Raw genomic sequence first — 27,265 nt, forward strand, 5'->3', positions numbered from 1 at the left:
TCAAACTTCGCTCCCGGTTCACAAACCACGTCCGCGCGCAGTCTTGAAGCGCGAAGTAGACATTAGACAGCTTTTGCTGGGAGCCCCAGTCATTATAGCTGGCGACACGCTCAAATTGGTCAAGCCAATCATGGACATCTTCAAAAGCGTCGCCATGGAAGCTTTCTGGTATCTTAGGATTCTGCAGCGTCACCTGCGATGGAGTTGCAGTAGCCATGGCGGAAGTAGGTAGACGCGTTCCAGCGGGGTCCTGCAAAGGGTTGAACTCGGGCGTCAGGCCTAGTAGGCGGCGACTGTACCGGTGAACAGGAGTTTCGACGAACGAAGGTGATTCCGTTTTCGAGGTATGGCTCCGCGAAGGGGTGCCGAGCATGAGGCAATCCTACCCAGCACCTCCACCAGTGTCGCAGCCTAGTAGAAGACGGGAAAGCCGGCGTAGAGGACGTATGGAAGCACTTTAGCAGAGCAGTCAACGCGACGTCGTTGTCGTCTCTGTTTTTCCACTCGCGCGCTACTTCAGCGTCGTTCTCATCGCCTGGCACATACCCGCAGTGACCATATAGGATGTGGCAATATATATATTACAACTAACTTTAAGGTTGTGTTCCCTTTGTGCTTCCAGTAAGCGATGTGTGTTCTTGGTTACGACAGCAAGTGGTGTGCTGTGGCAGTTAGTCGCTCTGCTTGTTCAATAGTAAATAGGTTTATATCTCCAATGCCTTCAGTGTAAAGACTGTGTCCTATTTGCGACATCAAGGTGTGAGGATTTACACAAAATAACATGATGCATACCTGTATCTTTCTTTCATAAATGACATACCAATTATTGGTCGCAATTGCAGGCAGTGAGCGAAGCCTCTTGAACCTTTAGCAGTGTTGCCTTCAATTTAGGATATGGCGTATAAGCGTGGAAGTGCCTGTAATAAAAACCCTTTACTGGCTGGTGAGGTGGCAAGATATCGTAGGGTGTTTGCCACTCCTTACGTTCTCAAGAGTGGCTCATTGACGATTAAGCTCAAGAGTGCGCACGAGCTGGACTAATTCAGCATCCCACTGGCAACCACTGTGAATGCACCCGAGAAGCATTCTTCTGTTCCTTCTGGATGGAATGCAAATTTGCCTTTCTGAATTAGCCATGCACAGTCAAGGTCGTGTGTGGCATTTTCAATTCCGTGGCATAATGCTCTCCTGGCCTCAACCATAATATAACTTGAAGTAAATAATGACTGAATTGCAATATTGAGCAAAAGTATGTATTTAAATGAATGTCAATGTACAGTGCTCATGTGAAATGCAACAGGGAACATTTAGTAGAACCCCGCACATGTGCGAAGTACCCGAGAGTACCACGTTATGTCGCTAGGAATCTGGTCAGCATAGGTGACGCAGACTTCGATATAAGTGTACGCGCCAAAATTACATCTATGCAAAAGCAACTACAGTTGGTCGAAATGAAAGTATGCGAATTAGTTAGCCCTAAATTGATGAATTTCATTCTGTGAGCACAGTACACTGCTGGCACTGTAAATGAGAATGAAATCTACTTTTTCCCTCGGAACTGTTTAGAGAAACATTTATTCCTCCTCCTCCTCGGAATTAATTTTTCTGGCCTTGGTGATACTTTGAACACTTTTTGTGGTTCCTTCTGTATCCCAATAATCAACAACTGACTGCAAACTACAGTAAAATCCTTCACGCTTATTGCAAATTTCGGGGTGGTATGAATTTGTTGCAGTACAGGCCCAAATACAATGTACATACAATACTTTTGGATAATGCGAATGCTGTAGGAAGCTGTGATGGATGACACAAACAAGTGAGCTGCTGCATGTGCGCTCGGGTACCAAGGCATCATGTAAACAAACAAGCACCCGGCAGAAAACAAGCACTCCCCGTGCTTTGGAGCGACACTTTTCACCACCACGGTTGGAGGAAAAGCGGCCATCGTCATCATCATCAGATACAGTAGCTCTACCGGTAGGAATCACAAACTGCTGCAACCACTTGGCGTTCCTTCGTAGAGTGCACTGTGTAGCTAAGCTCGAACAGCCATGTTCATCAGCAAGGTCTCAAAAGTGGAAGGCACCCTTGTTCCGAGAGAGGCTGGAAGTACTCCGAGAAGAAGCAAATTGACTTGGCCAGAGACAGTCATCACCTTGTTGACGCTCGATACCACTGTGAACCAGCAGGACAAGATAACAATGTTTTATTCATTATTATTTATTTATATACATGCATCACCCATGCAAGAATTATAGCAATGGGGAATTAAAAATGAAACAAAACTAACATAAAACCATTATCTGCTGAATATGACATAACTTGGAAAGGAAGGCTATTTCACTCACCAATATTGTGCACAAAGGAATAATATCAAAACACACTATCCTCACAAGGAAATTCTCTTGTTTTTGACGCTTGATTTAGTCTTTGAGGTATGTATGTTGGCTCTGCCTTTGAGTGCAGACTTTGTGATGATAGTTATTATGGAGTATGTTAAGTCCTAGATTTTTCCTACTTCCTTGTAAGTTTGGGGGTGAAGTTTCTGTTTACATTGTGTCATACTAAGCTGCCCGCTATAATTATTCTCCCCCAAGACGAATATCGCTATTCTGTATCTTTTCTGATTGACTGGAACATTCAGCGCTTTCACATCAATGTCAGGCAAGCAAAGTTGGGACAACATGTGGAGTTTGCCAAACAGTGAAGTTTGCTGCGAGGCAAGCTCGGCCGCTGGTGTGCCATTCTGGGAGGAGCCTGCTCGCCCAGTGATCAGCTAGGAAACACGAGAACGTCACCGGCTTGCTTCAACGAAAGTAAGCGAATAAACAGCAAGCACACGTTCTGTTTGCTACGCAATTAATTTGTGCGCTCGTACAAATTTTGGATATGGATAATGTCGCTTCACTACGCAACTCGCATATTTGCTGCAACCTGTAGCCCAGAAAGTAGCACCTCTGCACTGCGAAGAAGATGGTCCCTGAAGTGTAGTGCTTTGTAGCGATGATTGAAGAAATGGCCTAGAGTATATACAGTTGAGTTAAAAAATGAGTAACATTTCAAGCAGCCTTGCAAAGCTGCTCAAACTTGTAGGCTCAAAGCATAGTATATTCAGCCACTAGCAAATGCTCAAAAATCTCCAGTACCAAATTATCAATTCAAATACAAAGTGGGCAAGGGAGTGTTTCGTTTATATTCAAATATTTCCAACCTCCCTCCTTGGCTCCCTCCTCAAGAAAACATAACCCCACAAAAATTATCTACACAGTTAAAACAAAGTAGTTAATATACATACATACTCTCGGGACTAGCAGCATGCTAAGGATGTGCAATGGAGAAATGCGCGTACCAGTGCCAAAGTCCTGCCTTGTTTTTATAGTTGCAAATCTTTTATTAGAAAGCTCGGTATGTTGTCCAAATTGATGTGCGGCCATTTAGAGGGGACTTAGCCACCAGCCGTGGTAGGCAAACTCTCATGCATACATTGCTGTGAGCAGTGCGACCTTCCCTACTGCAATTTTTGCAGGAGAATGCAAATGAAGCATTGCATTCATGTGACTACCACTAACTGCAAAATTATTTAAATTAAAAAAGAATCTACTGGAAGCACACTAAATGCCTGTTCTATAAACTTAGTTGTTATAGTACCATGGTGTTGTCAACAGTTGTGGCAGTGTTACGGTAGGGAATTTTTCGCGGTCCACGATAACTGCCTATATTTATTTACTGCATATACTAATGCAAGGGCTGCACCCCCACTTTGGAGGGCGAAATTTTGGGAAAAAATTCGAAACGAACCGCCAGAAAGTGAATCGTTTCCGTTGCCGCTAGATGAAGATAGCTACTTTTCCATCTCCGCTGCTCAGGCAGGCGCCACCGCACCATTATTCCTTTGCGTGGCGTGTCATCTCAGATGTGTTGGCAGTCGGATAGGTGGCATTTCAGCTCTAGAGAAGGGTGTTTGGGTCAGCGCCGGTGAGGGACGATGGGCCCTCATCTGAGGCTGTTTACTGCAGCGTTATGTCATTTGTGCCTCTCTCACCATTTCCTACAGTTGCGGAAACAGTATGAACCTATAGCGGGCCGTCATTGGCCTGATTAGTGTAAGGGCCGCACCCAGCCCAGATTCTAGAAGAAAAAGTATGGCCCTTACACTAGTATACGTGGTATTTACTGATTTATTTATTTATTCATGCCTCAAATACCCCATTCGTGGTTTTACACGAGGGGTGGGCATATCTAGTAGGTTATATTTTTGATTAATGCTTTGAACGACGAATGACTGGAATAGTGCACCGCTTCAGCAGGAAGAAGATGATTCCAGTTTTTTGCTGTTTGAACGAAAGACTGGAATCGCCTACCTGCTGAAGTGCAAGTCACAGCGCACATGTTTCTTGCTAATAAGCAATTGGACTAAAATCTCCAGATTTAGTGTGCTTCTAGCAATTGTATATTTAAGGAATTGTGTGGTTAGTGGCATTTGCATAAATGCGCAGTTTCTATTGCGTTCTCCATCAACACTACAATAGGAAAGGTTGCGCAGCTTGCCGGCCTACATGCATGTGAGTTAACCTATCCTGAGTAATGGCAAGAGCCCTGTAAATGACTCTGAACCACATTGTGTCCACTTTGGGCAACATAGCAAGCTCTACCATAGAAGTTTCATGACTGGACAAAAAGAAAAGGTAATAAAGCAATCCGCCACAGCCCAGTCGTGCCTTGTCGAGAAACACTACTTCAAAATGACAAGCCATCCTTCCAAATACAGTTCATTTTGTGCACCATTGTCAGTTCGTCACAGCCAGAGTAGAAAAGAACCCCTTTCATAGCAAACTATTTACAGTGCCTGAAATTTGAGTGATCACATGATATTTTGCAAACAAGCAGCCAGTCTTCTTTATTCTTCATGCATCCTAAGGTTACATTTATTGCATAAAGCACATATTTCTAATAGGTAAACGCTAACTAAGAACAAGAGCTCGTGACTTCGTGAAATAGTAACCTTCAGATACAGTCAGCGAGAAAGTGCACATTTGAGGCAGAATGCATACCTGAAATGGCCAGTGTATGAGCGATGAACAATGTGCCACAGATAAAATTCATACCACACGCCTACACTTGTATGCCGTGTGCTGATGAGATGCGACAGCAGTTGTGTATAGCTTTGTGAACATTCGCAATGATCTTACGCAGTATGATATCAAACTCAGCTAGCCAGCTGCATTTGCCATGCTGTGGGGAAAAAAGAGAGAGTACTCCACCCAAGTGTGAACAGTCACATTACATACACCGTAAAGCTTCTACTGTTCTCATGCCACTTGCTTTACCACACAAAATATTCCAGCTGAGGTGTGCTGCTGTGGTGTGCAAATGCATCCTCACGATGCACTGTCCTCACTGTCACTGAGCGCCCAGACCTGGTCCAGGTCCGTCTCCTCATGCAGCCGGCTCAGTCCCGTCAGCTTCTCCAGGTAGGCAGCGTCATTGAGCACCTGTAGCACAAACTCCCAGCCCCGAGTGGCATATTCCTCGAGCACCGGTTGCGAGCAGGCCGTGCACATGGGGAAGGCCATGCAGGCGGGCGTCATGTACACGTGCCGGGCCAGGAAACCTCGGACCTGATGTGGAACGAGCCCCAGGGGGTTCTCGCAGGGGGCCTCCGCATCGTCTAGTGCAGGGCACCGGCCCTTCAGGGGACTCTGCAAAAGGCCCACCAGCAGCTCGGCGGCCAGGGCGCCGGCGATCGCACCGACACCCGGCCTTGTCACGGTGCACTGCTGGTCGAGGGTGCGATCGCGTGTCGAGTCGGCTGGCCCGACGACGTCGTTGCAGAAGTAGCAACCCAGCTTCTCGGTGTCGTCTCCGGCCTCGCCCGCCGCAACGCCGTGGCGCATGACGAGGAACGTGTCGAAGCCCAGCGCCGCATTGAGGACAATCTTGCGCTGTGCAGCTGCCACCACCGTCGGCAGCCAGCGGGCCTCACGGGTGTCGAGCAGTAGGAAGATGGCGTCGTGCTCGGCGACCAGTGCCTCCAGCCTCTCGACGTCGGCCTGCACAAGGTCTTCGGCTTGGGAGGGCACACTGTGGCCGGCCATGGGCACCGTCAGGTTCTCGCCCCGCACGTCTACTGCAGGCGAAACAGCACGCAGGGCATTGGCAGCGGCTTCGCATTTGGGTCGGCCGCCGTCACGACAGTCTCGCACTGTGTACAGTGACTGGCGCGCTGGGTTCGAGTACGACACAACGCCATTGTCGACGAACGTGATGGTGTGCACGCCCCAGCTGACCAGGCACCGGGCCACACTGCAGCCCAGGGTGCCAGCGCCCAGCAGAAGGCACCTGCATGGGCGAGGTTGTTTGAACACGTGCTATACTTGTGCAATCTCGTGCTTTGTCCTGAATGTGTTGTGCTGCTATTGATTGTGATGTGCATGCATGCTTCTATTGATAAATTTTTGCGGTACTTATTCTTGATCTTTAGTTACTTTAACATGAACTCCAAGCTTATATAGTATTACTGTTGCTACCTGCTCCTAAGAGCATGCCAATCTCATCTGGATAACGCAATCATCCCCTGCCTTTGTAAAAACTAGCACTGGTCAGAACATGCCCTCCACATTTACATTATTACAGAATCTCATTCCATGCACCGATCCATGATGCACCCACTTTTTCAACGAGAGACGAAATCTCCTTACTTTGTGGATGCCACAATCTCCAAATTGAGCGTTGGTGCCAGCCGCCACCGCATCAGTTGCAGGTTCAGCTGGAGTGCATTCTCCATCAGCCGAGCTGGGTCCATGCTCACGCTCAAGTCCACACTCCGGGGACCCAGCTGGCCCGCGGCATTACGCTCCCAGCCGACAAATGTGGGTGCGCTGCTGTCAAAAGCGGCAGCGTTGTTGCCCAGCTGGACGTCGAGGATAAGGCTGTGGCTACTGTCCACACGTCCGTGGCGAGCCTCACGCCGGTAGCAGAGCACGTCGCACCGCGAGACCAGGTGACCCCAGTGGTGGACGACCAGCGCCAGGAGGTTCCTGAGTGGCCAGCCTGGGTGGCTGGCGGACGTTGACGGGTCCGAGAAGGCCAGGTAAAAGGGCCGACAGTCCGCCACTAGCGTGGGCAGCTGTTCCAAGGGACGAATCTCCACCTCTTCTCCCGATGGCACGACGAGGAAGGCGGCCCGCTTCTCGGGTGTCTCCAGGTCAGCATATGCGTCGTTCAGGCAAGCCATCCTTGACAACAAAGAACGGCTGTGATTTACACTTCCGCCACCTGGGTAACTGAGCGTGCTCGTTATCGTGACGAAAACAATTATATAGCAAACAAAATGATGGAAGACAGAGGCACGACAGGACAAATATGAGAATCAGAAGAAACCTTCCATCTTAGAAAAAGAGGGGATGCTCATGTCAGCTATCCTTCTGTTATGTTTTATGAGAAGAAATTTGCTTTTCTTGATTGTTAGCATATATTGTTTACCAGTGTATAAGTAAGTTAACACCTTGGCTGATACAACAAATTTTTTAGAGCACTTCTATGGCTTTTCAGAGACATTTCGGAATCGGATAGGAAATAAGTTATAGAAACTGGAAACGTCATTGTTAAAAAATAAATCTTTCGGACATTTTTCGTGGGGTGAAAGTCACGTCCCCCTTACAGGGGTCCTCACCAGGGGCCCTCACCAGGTCTGGCAATTTTGAACTGACCAGTGCAGTGCATACAATGTGTGCCAACTGTTGTGCCTGCAAAGTATTACACCATTACGTGCTGCGAAAAGAGCTGAAATTTCAAACCAAATGCCCTGTACCCTTCTCCCTGCGGGCGCTCCATTTGCAGCTGGAGAGACAATGTTGAGGATCGACACTTTGCGATTCTTACTGATCACAAACCGCTCGTCTATGCAGTCAACTGGTCAGCATTGACCTTGCACTCCGAGAGAAATATGTCAACCCTCTTTCAGCTAAGAATTTACGAACGGTTTCTGCCATGTCAAGGGCACAGAAAACGTTCCTGCAGATGTAATGAGTTGGGAAGATGCTGTTAGAATGTCACCTCTACACCACCTCACATGGATGGAGATCTTCTAGCTCGCCAGCAGCATGATGACACAGACATCGACCTACTCCGTTCGTCGCGCATATCACTGCAGCTTGATAATGCCTTTTTGACCGATGGTTTCACCATTGTCTGTGAAACCTCTACAGATTCGCACTGACCATTCGTGCCTCTTCCCCTGCATCGTCGCCTTTTTGAAGATGCTCACCTCTTTCATCCTGACATTAGGGAAATGCAGAAACTCCTGTCTAGCTGTTTTGTTGGACCTCAACTTATAACTAGAGTTGGGGACTGGGCGCGTTCCTGTCTACCATGCCAATGATTAAGGTCCAACGTGATCCTGTCCCTCCATCAAAAAAAATTCTTTCTACCTGCACTCCCAGTTTCACATAATAGTTCTGTGGAAACCCGCAAGGTGGAGAGAATTAACCATCTATTGCATGGCGTCCCGTATTTGGAGCATACCGGTTACCATTTCTTTTGCGTGTGTGAGATGCCCAGTTGAGAATGTGATACCGTCAGAGTAATTCTCATAGTTATGCGCACTTATTATGGGCAAGTGCTGCTATCTCTTGAGCGATACGCAAAACAGCGGTGAAGTAGATTTTGGGAAGTGATGTCAAACTCGGAAGGGGCAAACGCGAGCAAATGGTATTTTCTCTCTCAGAACATTTTCACCACAGAAACAGAAAAATTACTTTGGCATATTTTATGGTCTTATCAATTCAAGCCCGTTATTAGTTTTCTCAATTTCGTCCGCAACTACAGCAGAGAACCTGAAAACTTGAAAGACAAAAAATGGTAATGTGCTGCCATCTGTTCAATAGCCCGAAGCTGCGGGTCACTATCACAAAATGGAATTTTGTTGCTCAGTACGGTGAGGGCGAATCATCTACCAAACTGTCACCTGAAAAGCGAAAAGGAACTGACATGTAAAGGACGTGGTGCTTCAGAGGAACTCACAAGCATGATAGATGACGTGGAGTTATCGTGTGTACGTTGGTACGATAACCGCGCAGTGACATTTTTGTCGAGCTTTGCTGGGAGAGATCCAGTCCAAAAGACTAAGCGCTGGTTTACCTCTGCCAAGGACTTTCACGAAATTGATTGCCCTAGCGTAGTAAAGGTCTACAACAGACATATGGATGGGGTTGACCTGCTGGACTCACTGTTTGGACTTTACCACATACATGTCAGGTCAAAGAAATGCCACTTTCGAATTATTATGCATATGCTAGACTTACATATCAGTAGTAGCAGCATGGCTATTGTACAGGAGGGTGCAGGAGCAGCTTGGGATGAAACAAGTACTACTGCTGGCTCAATTCAAAACAGAAATTGTAGAAGGCCTTACCTTGCATGACAAGTGCCTACCCAACAAGCAACCAGGAAGGCCTTCTAGTCAAGACATGGAATTCAAGGTTCAAGCCAAAAAAGCACGGGGACCAGCTGTCGCAATGCCACCCAAGGACGTCCGATCTGACCAAGTTGGCCATTGGCCAGAATTTGATGAGAAGAGAAAGATGTAAGCGGCCATCTTGCACAAAGAAGTCGTCAGCAAGATACAGGAAGTGCAACATTTATCTGTGCCTGGACGCAGCAAACAACTGTTTCATTCCATTCCACACATCAAGCTAAAAAGACTACCATCTGTGAAGCTTTGTTTTTCACCCATGGCAGCAAGTCTGCTCGGCCATCTTCGTGGTGTGCCATAATTGGCACAAAGCTGTATCTTTATTAATACAGTCGTTATAACTCTGAAACTTTTTGAACATGTGTTTGTTCATTCAATCAATAATGAAAGCTGAAAAAATAAATTTTAGAATGACTTTTTCATAATTCATGCAATAGAGGGTTAATAAAAGGAAAATCAGACATCTACCTGTTCCGGCCTTATGAACGGGTGGATGTCTGATTTCCCCTTTATTAATGACTCCCAGTTTGACAAGGTTTATCTGGGAATTGTCGGTCTACTTCCTCCCTACCAGAGCATCGCCACCTCCCTACCTGTATCAATAGGTATACACAATGGCCAGAACCTGCAGCAATCCCGGACATCCCGGCACCTACCATCGCGGCAGCTTTCTCTTCTACTTGGGTTTTCACGCTTCGGCTGCCCATCTTAAATTATAACAGACTGAAGTCAACAATTTAAGGCCGGCCTCTTCAATGAAATGCTTCGTCTTCTCGGCACCACGCCTTGGCACCATGCGGCTATGTACAGCAGTGAACATTGGTTAACTGCGCAAACAAACAGACCACAGAGACAGCATTGGACAAGGACGGGCGCAGAACATTGTTTAACTGCGCCCGTCCTTGTCCCATGCTGTCTCTGTGGTCCGTTTGTTCGCGCAGTTAAACAATTTTCGCTAATATGTACCAGCTCACCCAACAACAAGTTCTTCTAAACTACATATGTACAACAGCCTACCAGACACAACCCAACAGCCTCGTTGAGCATTTTCACCGTCACCTGAAGACTGCTCAAGGCTCAAGGCTTGCCTTTAGAGTGGGTTCAGAACCTTCCCCTGATCATTCTTGGCATATTGAGTGTTGAAAGCTGACTTAGGCTGCTCAAGTGTTGTGCTTCTTTTTGGCACCACCCTTAGTCTTCTCTGCAACTTCTTTCGAAGCTACAGCTGCACTGCTCTTAACCACAAATTATTTTGCGCATTTGCATACCACGTTCCGATCCGCCTGCCCAGTTCCCACCACAGCACCTGCACCACGAATGCCCTATGTTTCTCTGGAGCTTCAGGTGGCAACACGTCTTTGTGAGACAGTCTGCCCATCGTAAGCCCCTTCAACTGCACTACCTGGACCCTTACCCCGTGCTCGAACAGTGTAGCAACACCTATGTCATGTCATTTGATGGACGACTGGACACCAATTTGCTTGAACGCCCTCAAGCCAGCTCATATTGATGAACGGTCAGTATAACCACCTTGTCCCAGATACGAACCCATAAACTTGAACGACTACCTTGTACAAGCTGCGCGCGGCACAGCACATCCAACTGTGGTACCATGATGTGTGACGAGGGCTCCATCGCTCATTGGTGCTACCTCCTCTCTGGAGACCATTGCAGCGGCTGCACCTCCGTCAAGGCAGTGCCATCGTCACAGCAGCAGAGATGCGCAGGCTCTCGCTGCATGCACTTGCGCTTGGATTTGCCGGCCTTTAGGCACCTGCTGACACAGGCACAATAAATCTAGTTTTTGTTTGGGCCTGATGTCCCTTCTTTATGCCCCGCTCCGTCCAATGCCCTAAAATGGTATTGCCTGGGATGGCATCGATTTAACTATGTGCAGGGAGGATCAGCATATTGGTGACTAGAGGGCTGGCAGGTGGCTGTTTTCAGTAAATATTTTATTCACAACAAATATGTTTCAAGGAGAGCCAAGGAAGAAGCTTGAGAAAGCCTGTCTTCCTCCTGTATACATGGAGCAAATAGCAGTGGCAAGAAAATAGCAGGCACAATTATACTAATTGAATAATAAAACAAGGAATGATTGAGTATATACAAGAACAGAACAAAATTCAGTGTGCATATAAACAAAAAGTTCGATTTCAAAAACACAAATATATTTCGTAGCTCTTTCAAAGTAACAGAATTGAGGTCAATGTTCTTCCCAGAAATTTTTGTTAGGGTTACCAGCATAATGCAACATAGTTGTTTTTCGTAGCTTGTACAGTGCTTATTTACATGCCAGTGTTCAGGGTGCCATTGCATACACGGGTAAACTTGGATTGTAAACCTGATAGACTTTAGTTGGTCAACATTTCAAACTATTATTGCAATGTTATATTGATCGTACACTTTGTAATGATTGTGAACAAGGTTACAATATTAGAATAAATTAGCACTATGAGAAAGGTATATGTTGTAGACCACACATGTAGTTCTTTTTTATTTTCTGTAAAGTACACTCGAGGGGCGGTACATAAAGCCAACAGAGAATGAAGGCAAGGAAATCATTGGGGAAATTAACTGTGGTTTAAACTGAAATGTAGAAAATAGTGAAGAAAAGGAAAAATGAAACTGGATGAAAAGATAACTTGTCGCCGGTGTTGAAAACTTTCATTTTCCCTTTTCTTCATTATTTTTTACATTACAATTTAAACCACAGTTAATTTCCCCAATGATTTCCTTGGCTTCATTGTCTGTTGGCTTTATGTGGTCATGATTAACAACATCTAGCCCCTCAGTTCCCCTTCTCCTCTTTACTCATTGCAAGGGTTTCGAATCTGACAACTGTGATGTCATTAGGTAGCATGCGAGGGTTTATAAGCCAATGTTACGATCGGTCAGCAGTGGAAGCGACCTTCTAGCCTCTCTTGCTCTATTGTGATGAAGTGCTTCGTTAAGCTCACAATACGTGGCCTTAGACAGACCAGCGGCGACAGCAAAGTGAGACACGTTTGATGGCTACCAGATTTATGAATGGCACTTGGGAGCTGAATGCGATGCAGAGACCAAGGAACTCCTGTGAAAGTACGGCATACGCCGCTTCATTACGGTCTCTACAAGCCACACCAGGAAGTTGTGCCACTTGCTGGTATGGCTTGCTGGTAGTTGTGCCAAGTGTGACATCCCTGTCTTCAAACATCCTCTTCTTTCTCTGGGACAATGAGCCGTGTGTGCCGGGGGGCATTTCTCCGAGGGTGTTCCGTGAAAAAAAATGCCGGAGTGATTGTGCGCACTCTTGCCCTCCAGGCAAATACAAGTGCTCAGATTGAAGATGGAGTGACTGCGGGTTTCCCTGGCCTTGAGATCTAGGGTGACAAGGTGGATCTAGGGACGAGGTGTGCTCTGATGTGTACTCGACCTAAAGATAGAATGATGTACTGTTCTCTGTGCTCCGGCCAGTACGAGTACCCTTTGTTCTATGTAAGTAAGTTTACCTTTCCAATGTGAATCAACCCTCTGTTCCGTTCGTCATCCTCTCAACCTCATAATCTTCCCGAAAGAAGCAACCCTCGTCACGAAAACTTGGATGACAGCATGGGCCCGCTTAGCCTCCGTGTGGTGCCCTGGTAGCATAGGCTAGAGAGCAACACGCTGTGTGACGCCAGACTCAGAGGCCACGACACTTGGCTTCTACAAGTGGTAGACAATAGTGAGACCGACCTCACGGAGATTTAATTTCTCTGGGTTAGAAGAATTGAATCGCTGGGGATCTCTTGTATTATGATTTGTGTGGCTACCGCAGCAAGTATTGTGCGACAGCAGAGCCAAAGTAGTAATCATGGTCCTATTAAGTTTGACGAGAGCTAACCTCTTGTGTTGTGTGAGGAGCTCGAGGTAGACGTAGAGGAGGACTAGAGGAGAACAGAAGCAGAAATTCGTAAAACCATTCTTCAAAGTGAGAATGATTTGAAACTCATCGAACATCTAGGTAACAGAATTCTAAACAAAAGACAGGAACAGGAAGCGATTAGGCAAAAACAGTAAGAAATTAGACAAGAACAGGAAGAAACGAACCAGAAGCGGAAAATAATTCACCAGGAAAGTGATAGGCCCGAAGAAAGAGAAGTAACTAGGCAGTTAATTGCAGCATTGGACAAAGAGCTTCAAGGTTTGGAGCAGGCAATCAAACAAAAAAAACAGCGGCTTGAGAAATCTGTAGATTTTTGTCGAAAGCCGAAGAAAGGAGTAGCACTGGTGAGATTAGCAGCACGTTCATAGGTGAACTCATAAGTGTTAGCCATTAACAATGCCTTAGTGGCAACAAAGGCCGTTGAAGGCTGTAGTGAGAGTGACGAGGTGCTGTGCCAACAGAGCACTCTAAAGACAGTTAGACCAGTTGTGAATGAGTTGGCACAGTCGCCGTGTGTACGCGTCGCAGGTATAGTTGACGAAGTACAGAGTACTGTTGACCCGGCAGACACGAGCACGCACGTCGAGATAACGGCCAAGTCAGATCTGCGTGCTGAAGCGCAGTGCCAGCCGGACGATGCAGTTGAGGGAGTTCGCTGGGTTGCAAGCTGTGTAGCTCAAAGGAACAGAACCGCATTTTCAGGGATCGGTTAAGCTGACTGTCAGTTGATGCAAAGAAAAAGATGATTTAAATGAAAATCACTCTGACTGTGCGGGTGAGACAGTGATCCGGACCAAGGAGATGTGTAACGGTCAGCACGAGGTGCAAGCAGATGGTTCACGAAGTACAGAGTACTGCTGACCTGGCAGACACAAGCACGCATATCGAGATAACGGCCAAGTCAGATCTGCGTGCTGAAGCGCAGTGCCAGCCGGACGATGCAGTTGAGGGAGTTCGCTGGATTGCAAGCTGTGTAGCTCAAAGGAACACAACTGCATTTTCAGGGATCGGTTAAGCTGACTGCCAGTTTATGCAAAGAAAAAGATAATTTAAATGAAAATCACTGACTATGCGGGTGAGACAGTGATCCAGACCAAGGAGATGTGTAATGTTCAGCACGGTGCGCAAGCAGATGGTTCAAAAGTGAACACTATGAAGAAGCGCTGTAGACAGAAGCACTGCGAAGGTCTGCATGCGGTGAGTGGTGTAGCGCAGCCAAAGACGGTGACAGACGCAAAAAGGCAGGGTGTGAAGAAAGGAAAGGCATAGTCGTCATTGTCCTTTTCATATCAAGCGCGCTTGAGCCATCAATCAAAAAGAGACCAAGAAGCACATTCTGCGTGAAAGTGGACAAAAGGCACAGGGCAATTATGTTCCTCGTCGTCCCGTTGTGATTTTTGGGGTGCAGCATGCAGTGCGAAAGAGCACAAGGTGGCAGGACAAGACGAGGTGGTAGAGACATGCGACGCGGTCAGACAAGGTGATTATGAAAGCCGTGTCCAGGATTCAAATTGGCAAGAGACTGTAACATCTTGAAAGAGCCGACAGAATGTAACACATTTTGTTCCTGGATAGCCAGAATAATGTTCAAACTGCGACCAGCTGGAGTATGGCTCAAAAGAATGAGTACGTTGTAAACCATTGGAATGAGAGACCAAAACAGGTTCTGTAGAAACAAAACATTGTTTTATTTGTTTAATTTTAAGTGTTAAATAGAAGTTTCGCCTTTGGAAACTACAATTTCTTCCAATAACTAAGGTATAAGGGGTGGTATAATGGATATTGCTAAGAGATATCGTCACAATATGATAATAATGCCGATGCTTGATGTGCTTAGTCACACAGTCCGATGCGCCAATGCGTGAAATGCCTAGCCGCGGACTCGAGCAGTCAACACTCGATGTGCTTAGTCGTGCAGACCGAAGTGCCTCTGCACAAAATGCCTAGCTGCGGGCTTGAGGAGTCTAGGCTTGATGTGCTTATTCACGCAGTCCAAGGTGCCGATGTGCCAAAAGCCTAGCCGTGGACTCGAGGAGTCGATGCTTAATGTGTTTAGTAATGCAGTCAGAGGCGCCGACGCATGAAATATGTCCCAGAAGTCCGTGCTTGATGTCCAGGAATGGAGGGATCAGCCATGCTACTGCAATGTCCATGTAGTGCCCGTTTTGAGACTCGTCGAGATTATGGCGACCGTGAAGTGCCTGCGAGGTGCGAAGACTGGAAAAAAGCTGAGCAGACAACGCCACTAAGGAGCGAGTACCGGACTAATGGCAAACCGTGCTAGAGTCGCGTGGTGAGCATGGCCAATCGGAGATTTCAGAATGACCTTCAATCATTTGCTTTTTGTGCACTTGTTTATGTACGGAGGAGATAGCTGCAGCAGCAAATTTGAAGCTGGAGAAATGCGCTTTCCGACCAGACTAATATATGAGGTCTGTTCGATTCACCTGCACCTCCTGCACCAGTTCATGGTTTGCAGCACTGCCATTCTCGATTCTATTGTGCAAGGAGCGCCTCCTGTGCAGCGGCCCTAGATTGCAGCACGGTGCCTGCATGGTGCGGTGAACACTGGCACTTACTAGCGAGGTCGTGCTGTCGTGGTGCACATTTACCCTGCAGACAACATGCATCACGGTGTTAATCATTGAAGTAGACAGCGCCGAACAAGAATTGTTCCCTGTCATAGATGAATATGGAGTCCTTGTTAGTGATGAGAGCACAGAGCTTCACGCATTACCTGGTGAGTGAATTTATCATTCGGTGATGAACTTTGGTGGTAAGCACGTGTTGCTTCTTTCTTTCAGATGGCACTTGTTTTTGTGCGTTTTTTGATGATAAAAGACTGCTGGCAGCCATCAAACCCACAGGAGCAATGCCAGAAGTGCATTCAGCGCCTTCCGCTGCTGCAATGCAGTTGCCAGTGCCTGCTGCTCCAGAATCGTAGTGTCTCTGCACTAAGACTCTGGAGGCTGTCCATCACTGTGCCATGTAGCGGACAAGGTGGGCGAGCCCCGAGTAGCGAGTAGGGCAATCGGAAGCTGCACCTGCAGTGCATTCAGCAGCTGCAATAACCCTTACCGTTGTCTGAAGCTTTGCCACTGCTGTCTGCTGCATTGGCACCTTCGTGCAGCCTTGACATGCTGGAAGCTCTCTGGAGCAGTAGGAGGACCAGATACTTGATTGTTTCTTATAAGATGAAGAGTCGACTGTACTAGAAAGGGGGTATAAGGTAAACCAAATTTAACTTTTTTAACACATTCCAGTTTGTGTAAAACATGCTTGCCTTGAATGCAGGAACAAGAGCACTTATGAGCTCATTGCCGATGCCCTCAACGAAGAGTTCTCGGCATAATTGATGCCACTGCAAGCCCAGAACAAATGGAAATCGCTGGGGAGGCACAGGAAAAAAAAAAAAAAAAAAGAGAAGTCAGGAGAGGCTGCCAGGTACTGCAAATTTGAAGAGTGTGTAACTTCGGACTTTTTGCTGTAGTGTTGTGTATTAGAAATCTTGCGTGCAGAAGTCTTTGAATGGTGTTCGAGTTCAGCATATAGTTCCTGAAACATTTTTTAGCAACTTTTTTGCTGTAATCTAGCAGTTGTCTTTTCTTCTAGTTAAGTGAAATGTACTGTTCATGGTAAGGGTTGTAACAGTGCACTCACGACAAGGACAACAGAAGGAATAAAACGACGACATGGTGCTGCGTCGTGTCGCTATGTCAGCGCCGTGTCGTCGTTTTATTCTTTCTGTTGTCCTTGTCTTGGGTGCGCTGTTACAGCCCTTACCATGAATACCAACCAACTGGCCAACTTGCTGTACAAATGTACTGTTATCTGCCTTTGCTGAGTCGCATTATTTCTCTGCACTATTGCCAGCCAGAATCTGCATGCCATATCCTGCAAACAGTAATAGCTTACTACCCTTTATCACAGATGTGGTGGGCTGCAATATGCTCTTTGAAAAATTTTAAACAGTTCCCTGCAAAGAGGATGTAGTTATCAGTAATATGCAAGGGAGCACCAAATTTTTTCCAAGAGCCCGTAGGGGTTGAACACACATACCCTTTATAAGAATTTTCTGTTAGAACAAGTGTTAAACATGAAAACTAATTGTTATGCATCAAGTTTATAGATCTAAACCAGCGCATAACGGGTTGTCGTTCAAGCAAAATATTGCTGTTATCTTTCATATTGCTAACTGTGAGCAGTAATAAGCATGTCACAGAGCTGTGGTGATGCTTCTTAGATGTCATATTACAAACAAGATGCAATTTGCAGTGCCAATAGATCTGCAGTTTTTCACACTACTGACTCATCACCAGGGGGCTTGCAGAAGTACTGGTGCAAGAGCACCACATAAACCCCATTGTACTTTACCCTGCTGGGCAGAGGATTATGCATGAAGGCAAAGAGATGCGAGTACCATGTGAATGCAGTGGTAGCCCTGTTGGTGTTCATGAACACTTGTAGCCCACTCAAAGTTACTTGCTAGAGTAAAATTTACACACACGCAGAGGAGTGCAATAAAATATTTGCATGCATTTGAATGCTGATGGAGTAACTTTTCAGTGCAACACTTAAAGTGCAACACTTAAAGTGCAACACTTAAAGTGGAACACTTAAAGCATGTCACGTAATATTATAAGTGAACTACAAGGTACTGCTATGTTTTGTTGCAGGCAGCCAGAACCTGTGGTGCAGGAACCCGAGCCGATGGGTTCTGACAGAGCAGCGCCTTCCCACTGCAGTGAGGCCCAGAAAGCCATCAAGAAGAAAGACGGCTAGGCTTTAGCCAATCTCTTTAGCCAAACTAGACAAGCTAGAACAAAATAGAGCAGCTCGCCACAGAGAAAAAAATGCAGCTGCTGGAGCAGCTAGCTTACGCTTGTGAAACAAACCATAAATGGGCAAGCATTGTTATTTTTCATCGTGTCCAGGGCATTTTCACTGGATGCACATCTCCACCAGATGCGGAAGAGAAACACTGCACAGAAGAAACACAACCATGATGTCTATTTAGCACTACATCTTGGCAATTGTTTTTCTTCGCTTCTCGCAAGCCTCGTGGATGGCGGTGCTGCTTGCGACGGCAAAATTGTCCTCATTGTCTGTGACACCGTCAATGAAACTGTCCGAAATGTCATCGAGGTCATCTATACTTTCACAGCACATGTTGTCCAACACGCATGCTGCAAGGATTATGAGAAAAGACTGGTTTATTGTGTAAGCCTCGCAGAAGTACAGTCATCGGAGCCTCTGTTTTAATATGCCAAAGGCACGTTCAATGGCCAACCGTTTGCTGGTTGTGGCTTCTGTTGAAGCATTGCTTGAAAGGTTGAAAAGTTGCCCTGCAATCTTTGTAGCGGTCAACAACCATGGCAGCAAAGGATAAGCTGCATAGCAAAGCTAATAATCAATTACATGCAAATAAAAAAAAATACAAAGGCTGTGATTTTTCATTCTATAGGTAGACAGGTTTCTGTACGAGGTAACCTAGTTTTTTGCTGCTCCAAGATTGAGCTAGTTAGCTCTATTAGGGTATTTGGTGTGCATTTTTCAGAATCACTGCAATGGGATGAGCATGTCAATGTGATATTACAAATTTAGGTGCGATAACGGGAATTCTGAACCGAAACTGCTACTTAGTTCCGAAGTCAATAAAATTGTCTATCTACAATGCCCTCTTTGCTTCGTATCAAAATTACTGTCATTTGATCTGGGGGATTACTTAGCACAACAGAACTTCTCGCAGCTATTAGTATTGCAGAAAAAAGTTTTGAGAATAACCGAGAATGTGCCCATTTGGCATTCTACTGCAGAGTTTTTTAAAAATTTTGAATAACTAAAGCACAAGACACATGTATATATATTGTTGCGTGAATATCGCCTAAATTATGACTGTCATAATTCTCTCTTCATGGGGTTAGCAAATCTCCATCCAAAGGAAGTATCACATAACAGAAGAACAATAGAAATATGGAATGTTCCATATCGTTGCACTGGCTATGGCCGGCAAATCCTTCACAACAAATTTCCAAGTTTACTAAATGACTATAATAAAAAACAAATCGATATTCATGAAGTAAAATTATCTGACTTGTATGCATTCTTTCTAGCCTAACATTGACCTCTAGAGCTGTTTATGATTTGTGTTTAATTATATTGTTTAATGTAACTATTACTACACATATGCTATGAAATGTGCTGGCATTCGATGCTGATGGGATGTATGCCAATGGAGGATGCCCTGTGTAGGGCAGTAACTAGTGATGTGTTTAATTTTTAGGTTTTTTCAAAGTGTATGACAATGTTGTGTTTAATATGAAGGTTTTGTCAATGTGTACGACAATGTAAACAAAATGTGTGCCTCTGCTGCTGTCTTTGCTGGTATGGGGTGAAGGGCTCGCTCAAGCCATCCCTGAATGGCTTTTCCTTTTGCCTTCTATCACATGTACTGTGATAAACCAATAAAAAATCAATCAATCAACCAATCATGTAATCTCTATCACACTTTACTTCACCATCCTTAAAAAAAGTGCTGCGCCTCAAATCAAGAGTGTCGTCAGCTGACCCTGGAAAGCCCACAAACATATCAATGAAGCGCCTCCTTGCGTTACAAATGCCATCACAGAAAGAAATTTTTTTCCTGTTAAGTACGACGATGAGGACTCCTTTAATTTCAAGATTTGAATATGACTGCCGTCCAGGCACTTGATTATATTAGTAGGACATTTGCCTTGACACCGTGACAAGAAACCTGCTTTGCATGCTTCACGCTCTGCTTATGTGCTTATGCTTCCAGCATTCCAGCAACCTGATCAGACACAGTGACATGGATAATTCAGACATGTCAAATGTGTCAGTGATATTGTACATGCTTTTCTCCGAACCCAAATATCTCAGCGCTATTAGGAGCTGAGATACTGGGTTTTGCAGAGATGCTGGGTTTGAGAATTTTCAGGTGTCCACTGCAAGGCATTTTGAAAAAAATTTGAACTTTTGAATCTTCTTGTGAAGCCTTCAAAAGTGTCTGTAGAAAGACGAAACAGTCTCCTGAATTTAAACTCATAGTAGCGACTCACAATAGTTAGGAACCCCGTTTCGGTTGCTACAAACGAAATGGACTCTAACTTGGCACAACAATGTGTCGGTCACTTCGTCTTCACTGTCAGAGTTGATGAGCTCCATAACGGTTAAAGAAACACATCCATGACAGCAGAAGATCATGCACAAAGGCGCACAAAGGCACACAAACAGCACAGATAGTATTAGTAGATACAACGGGGACACGGCAGACGACAGGCCTGCACCTACGCACTTGACTGAAAAAAAAAAAAAAGAAAAAAAAGAGAGGGACTGGATGGCACTGCAAGTGCACTGCACCTGCACCGCCTCGACTGCATTTGCACGGCACCAGCACCACCTGAACTTTTTCAGCACTAGTTCCATGAACTATGCGAGAATTTAAAAGACCTACTGTGGCTTCACAAATGCTGTTCTTTCGGTTCTCCAGGAAAACTTTCACCACCATGGCCGATGCAACAAAATTTCTAGAGCACTTCTACGTGCTTTTCAGTGACAATATTTTGAAATTGCATAGGAAAAGAGTTGTAGAAACCGAAAACGTGATTTTCGAAAAATCTACTTTTTGGGCATTTTTTTCGAAGTGAAAGCCACGGCCCCCCTTAAAGAGCCTCTCACGAGGTCAGGCCATTTTGAACTGACCAGCGCAATCTAACAATCATGCCGCTAATGATCATGCTTGCAAAGTATTACACCGTTACGCGATGCAAAAAGAGCTGAAATTCCAAACCAAACGCCCTGTGCCCTTCTCCTTGCATGCACTGTGCTCCCATCCTAAGAGTCAACGTCAATCGCACAAGTGTGCCTACGTAGTTTGCAGTGCTGCGACATCACTCTCAGTGATATATGACTTCGAGAATTATTCAATGCAACAGCAGTTATTTGTTTATCTGTTAGTTTAATAGACGAATTAAAGTTTAGAGAAATAATAAAATCTACAAACTGAACATCTGCGTGTCTTCGTTTTACTTCATATCGTTGCAAGAGAGATGTACTTCCATTTTGTCTGCTTGTTCCCATCTTGCATGCAGAGGATGAAACTCATTTCCTACTCCGTTCTAGAGCACAATTATGCTCTGTGATCCACTTGCGTCTGCCTCAGTGTTTGTGTAGCACTTGTGGATGTAACATAGCAGGAGTGGATGTAACATACATAAACAGAGAAGTGCATTAGTGCGATTGAACAATGCACTAAAAAAATTTAGAAAATGAAGTAGCACTGCTGATATGAAACACATTAACAATATAATTACAGAGCACATTTTGACTTATTATGTCACAAAATTACTACAGAACATCAGGGTGTATCAGGGTGCATAAGACAATGTATTGCTTCCAAGAATGCATTAACTGATTTTATTTGGACAATTGAGTCAGGCAAAGAGTTCCATTGCTGAATTGCCCTGGGAAAAAAACTATACCTGAAGCAGTCATTGTGCCCTGTGGGAGGAGGTATATACATACTGTGTCTGTGCCGTGATGTTTCCTGTGTCTTGATTTGGAAGTACTTGTTGTATTTTATTATGACATGGTTATGAATTACTAAGAACAGGAATTTAAGCCTTTCATACTCTGTACGTTTTTGCAGAGGTGGAAGCTTTGCAAGTTTGCATAATTCAGTAGGAGAGTGAAAACGGCGGTATTTATTAAATATAAACCTAGAAGTAAGGCGCTGGACCTTCTCTAGTTTTAGACAGTTACTTTGGGCGTAGGGATCCCATACTATTTTTGCGTACTCAATTATAGGCCTTAGCAAGGTTTTGTAAGCTATAATTTTAATTTCAGGGGAGGCACAGTGCAGGTAACGTCTCAGCCCCCACAATACTTTGTTAGCTTTTGCACAAAGCTTCATTTACATGAAGATTCCAACGCAAGTCGAGTGTAAACATAAGACCTAGGTATTTATGTTGTTTAACTCGAGCAAGCTCATGACCGTTGATACTGTATGGGAGGAGCTTGACCAATGCGCGTAATGTACTCACAAGAAAAAAAAAGAATTGCGTTCGGCGCATTCGGCTTGCTCCTCCGGCCGCCATTTTTGTTTTGGTGTCCCGCATTGACAGTGGCAGCCGCCCGCTTGCCATCCCGCAGCAAATGTGGGATGAAAAAAGAAAATGTTTCTTCTTGTGGAAAATTTAACCCACATAATGATCGCAACTCTAAATTTGCATCAATTTTTTTCACAAAAAAGTGTGATCATTATGCGAGTAGATACGGTATATAACCGTAATGTTTACCTGCAAACACTGGTGGCTAATACTATGCACGAAGGCGAGCTTACTTGCTCTCTTTTTTTTGCCTTTCAACCGCACGGCGGGCGCTGCTGCTGCTGCGAGCACAATCCGGATGGTGTACATGAAAATGCCGCACTTTCGCGCAGTTGGCGCACACGGCACTTGAGTAGGTGCAGTGAGGAGCAGGCAAGTCGAATTGTAGCAAAATGGCGCAAATGGTGCAATTGGACCACCACTGTGTGCAAGTACCAGTGGGGACTGCAGGTGTTGTTTAAAGTCTTGGAGTGGTTTGACTTGCAAAGTTTCCCCCTAAAACTCGATGTCTGATTTTGTGAGGTGAGTCAGTGGCACAGCAATGTGAGAAAAGTCCTTGAGAAAGTACTTATAGTAGGTACAGAGGCCAACGAATCTGCACACTACTTTCTTGCCAACAGGTTGTGCGAGATTCGTTATGGCAGCTATATTCCGTGGGTCTAGATGGACTTTGGAGTTGCCAATGATGTGGTCCAGAAACATGTGCTCTTCATACAAAAAGCAGCGCTAGCTGTCACAGCTTCAGGATGAGTCAGGATGACTTGGTTGCTTCTAGTACTGTTACAAGTTGGCTCAGGTGATCGTCGAAGTTTGTGGAGAAGACAAACTGATTGAAGTGGACGAAACATGTCTGCCACTTTAAGCCTACCAACACACCGTGTCCATTGCAAGCTGGAATGATGCAGGTGCTGGGCAAAGGCCAATTGACACGACCTTAAATTGGAAGATGCCGTTCGGCATAATAGCAGCAGTCTTTCCTCTGTCTCTCTCACTGACCTCGATTTGCCAGTAGCCAGTTTTGAGATCCATCAATGAAAAATACTCAACATTGCGTCATCTATCCATGGGAGAGGGTGTACCTCCTTCAATGCGACTTTGTTGAGGTGATGATAATCAACGCAAAAACACAGAGTTCCAACCATTTTTCTTGACCAAAACAACAGAAGATGCCCCCGGACTTTTCAACGGCTAGATGATTTCGCTGGACAACATTTAATTGCCTTGTCTTTTTATTTATTTATTTGAGTACCAAAAGGGCTCGGTAGGGCACTACATAGGAGGGGATGGAAAAGGTGAAGTGTGACTGAAATGTCTACAATATATAAATGATATAGGAAGACAATAGATAGAATAAAAAATGATCTAAATGCTGAATAGAGAGTCTATGTCCATTTTTTGTAATGCAGAGTGAACTTCGAAACAATATTAAGCCCAAATGTTTTCAAGTTATTCAGTGAATTCTCAAACCTGCTGTCATCAAAGACGTCCCCAAGGCACTGTGGTGGCTTGGCAAGGGTCACCTCCTCGGGTAGGCGCACAACAGGGAATCCAAACCAGTAGTAGAAGGTGAACTTCTTCAGGTCAATGTAGACGAGCGCCACGAAGCGGTTCAGGAGGCTCGGGTCCTTGATGGCCTGGCCATCATGCATGGCTGCCCACACGAGCTTGCCAGATGTGTTCAGCACTTCAGACTTGTCCATTTTCTTCATGTGGGCGAGGCTGTTGGGCAGGTACAGCAGGCCCTGCAGAGGACACGAATCTGCAAGGCAGGGGAGTCCGAGTGAAGCATGAATGTGAAGTTTGATGTTTTTTCAAAAGTAGCACAGCCAGAAAAAAATATTAGAAAGTTGGAAAAATTGGCAGATTGCGAAGATATGAGCATCCATATGAAAATGAGAAATGAAGTAGAAATGAGCCAACAGTGTTGCCCTGTTTACTGATGCATGTCTTTGTGAGATTTTTAATTTAACAATTTTGTATGTGCAGCGGTATGAAAGAATGTTTGAATCTAACACGCACCTGTCGTGCTCACCTTGGGCACCGATGCAGTTCTGAATAAACCTGATGCTGGGATACGATACCATGGTACGGGGAACAGTAGTGCAATATTTATCTGAAATTAATTTTGATAGTGCCAGAGCATGGCGAAGGATACACTGTGGTTCAAAACTAAGCTCGCCCCGGCAACTTCTGCAAGCTTGTTCTTGCAGAACAGCTTTTGCCACGACCACAGTTTGCCACGACCACAAAGTTTTTGACACTGAAATTGTGTAACCACATGCCAGGCACATGGTTTTAAAGGCACTGAAAAGACACACAGCATCACATAATCTTTCTGCCACAGGGTCAACACCTCGATGCATCCCATGAGTGTCATCATCTAGAGGAGCTAAGGCAGGGACAAGATGTGCTCAGTACAGCTGTCACACGCATATCCTAGCAGGGATTGCTGGATGCATTGAACAATGCCACATTGTAGACAATGTATGCCCCCATGCTCCATGAAGATACTTGACAGAGCTTGCACCTTTGAGCTAGTATGTAATTGACATACAGCAGAACCTGGTCAATGTATTCCTGTTATGCTTCCGCAGCTCTTACACTCTGAAGCACTGATCCCATTTAATTTGCGTGGAATCACGTGTACTAGCTTACTGTTCGTCACACTCCTCTTTCTGGTTGTTACATCCAAAAACTGTGGAAGTGCACCACTGATGCATCATCGGTGATGGTGCCTATGTTGACTGCCATAAGTCGCCCCTGAAAATGGTCGCATTATAGAACCTGCTGTGTTGCATAGAAGAATTGCTATCGCTGTGTTCTGATTGTCACTGATCGCAAGAGAGTTTCTGAAGCGCAGAGCTAACAGGAGGTGGATGAAGGCACAAGCAGTCACCCCAGATCCACATTTGCAAATGATGTTTCGTGACCTTGAACACCTTGTGCAGTTACTTCGCTGTACAAAAGCCTTGGAGAAACTGAAAAAAGGGTGCGAGTAGTCAAAAAAGGCTGTTACCGACATTTGACCCAAGCAACAAGTGGAAATTGACAACTTTCATTTAGTGAGCTATGTGTACTTCAAAAAGTGGCTAATGCTAAATCTAATTGCCAGTCAGCAATAACCAGCTTTACTAAGCAGGTTTTCAATATTTAGCTGGCTTCCCATTCAACTTCAACTAAAGTTTTGTGTGAGAGTATCTATTGTCTCATGAAGAGTGCTGCCGAAAGCATTATTTATCAGATGTTACATTCTCCTGGGTCACCCATCCTTTGTTCGTGGTCCCATAAAACGTGTATCAAACGGGTTCCACTGTAACTTTTCCTGACAAATGACAATGACCTGTTATGAAAATAACTTCTGTGCAAGAGCAGGGCTCACCTGGAGCCTGTATGCAATTTGTTGCCCAACGAGCTCACAGAGGACATCATCTCCTTGACATTGTGCCACTAAACTGCACGCAAACCCACCCAGTGAAATTCTGAGTCACAATACAATGAGACACTATCCGGATCTACGAAAGTAGTGAGCTATACTCTGAGTTTTCAATGTGGTCCACGAAATGGATGCCAGAAAAATTGAGCATCCTTCTGCCAGTGCCTATCAACAGAGCTGTACAGTGTGGCCTGGATTGCAACTTGTACATAAGTATTTTTTCCTGTGTCCTAGTAAGCATAGCAACAGCTGAGCCCTTCTCCATTCTCCGATGGGATTACAACAGCCTAAAGCCATAAAAAATATTGTGTTTTGTGGATTCCTCTAGTACTGTAGCAGGTACTTTCCATTCAGGTGAAATCTTTCATGTTGGTTACCTGTTTTGCTTTCATCAGCTGATACCAGCTAATAGCTGTGCTCTTATCTTCGCTGTGCCCCAAAATCTGCACCCGCTGCATCCTAGTCTGATGTGCACCAAATAAAAGCTTCCATTCTAGCTTCAGTCTGGGCTTTCCCTCATGCCAGACATGTTGGAGAAGCGGCGTACCTTTTGAAAATGTCAGGACAAGGCAGTTATTAAAGTGCATCTGCTGACAACGAAATACAAACTGCCCCCCACCTACAGCTATACCTGCCCCGACTGCAAGCAACAAATAAGACCCAAGGCCCACATTCAAAAACATTTTACGCTGGAAGTGCTCGTAAGAGCAGTTCAGTTCAGCCAGCCAGCTGTGATGCTGGACATATCACTGAAGGCAACCAGTCAACACAAAGAAGCCTCACCAACAACAAACCTTTGTGAACTTAGCTCCTGATGTGGCACTGTCAGGCGCAGGAAGCCCAACTCATGAAAAGGGCCTGAGCTACAGGCCATGTAAGTGACCAGTGGGCAACACAGCGCACATTCATGAAACTATCATAGCCTGGCTTTTGCTTGGGAATCAGGGCTCTGTCTTGCCTAAGTGAGAAAATTTTTAAAATTAGGTGTGGGTGAATGTTCGAAGTTTCGAATACAGATTGAATATTACAATCTAACTATTCATACTAAAAAATGAGCTATTCAGTATGTTCAAATATTGAAATGAACTAAATCTATCACAACAACCGACTGTTAAAGTATTATTACTGTTTTCTACCTGCTAAACAAATCATCAGAAATTAACAGAAGTGAAAAAAATGTCAAAAGTTTCTGAAGCAATACAGAAACGAGTTTTATTTTCAGTTTCACGGTGGAAGCCTACATGACAACCAGTGGATTTTGCTTGTAGTCTCATTTAATATTCCTGGTGATCTAGTCATGTAACATTTCTATCTTTTAAGCTATG

At 45.1% G+C, this 27,265-nt stretch overlaps 1 protein-coding gene across 1 annotated transcript in view; it reads right to left on the bottom strand.

Annotated features, from left to right (window-relative positions):
- Positions 1-2,190: 2,190 nt before the first annotated feature.
- The window catches only part of Atg7 (Autophagy-related 7), a 47,569-nt gene continuing 22,494 nt past the window's right edge, over positions 2,191-27,265 (bottom strand). Inside the window, exons 2-4 of the mRNA XM_075698329.1 lie at positions 23,975-24,266; positions 6,699-7,235; positions 2,191-6,339 (exon numbers count right to left, since the gene is read on the bottom strand). Coding sequence (XP_075554444.1) covers positions 5,379-6,339; positions 6,699-7,235; positions 23,975-24,266 — 1,790 coding nt within the window. The 3' untranslated portion in view covers positions 2,191-5,378. The remainder of the gene's footprint in view (positions 6,340-6,698; positions 7,236-23,974; positions 24,267-27,265) is intronic.

This window comes from Dermacentor variabilis, chromosome 7 (assembly GCF_050947875.1).
Source record: "Dermacentor variabilis isolate Ectoservices chromosome 7, ASM5094787v1, whole genome shotgun sequence".
In the NCBI taxonomy this organism is placed as follows: domain Eukaryota; kingdom Metazoa; phylum Arthropoda; class Arachnida; order Ixodida; family Ixodidae; genus Dermacentor; species Dermacentor variabilis.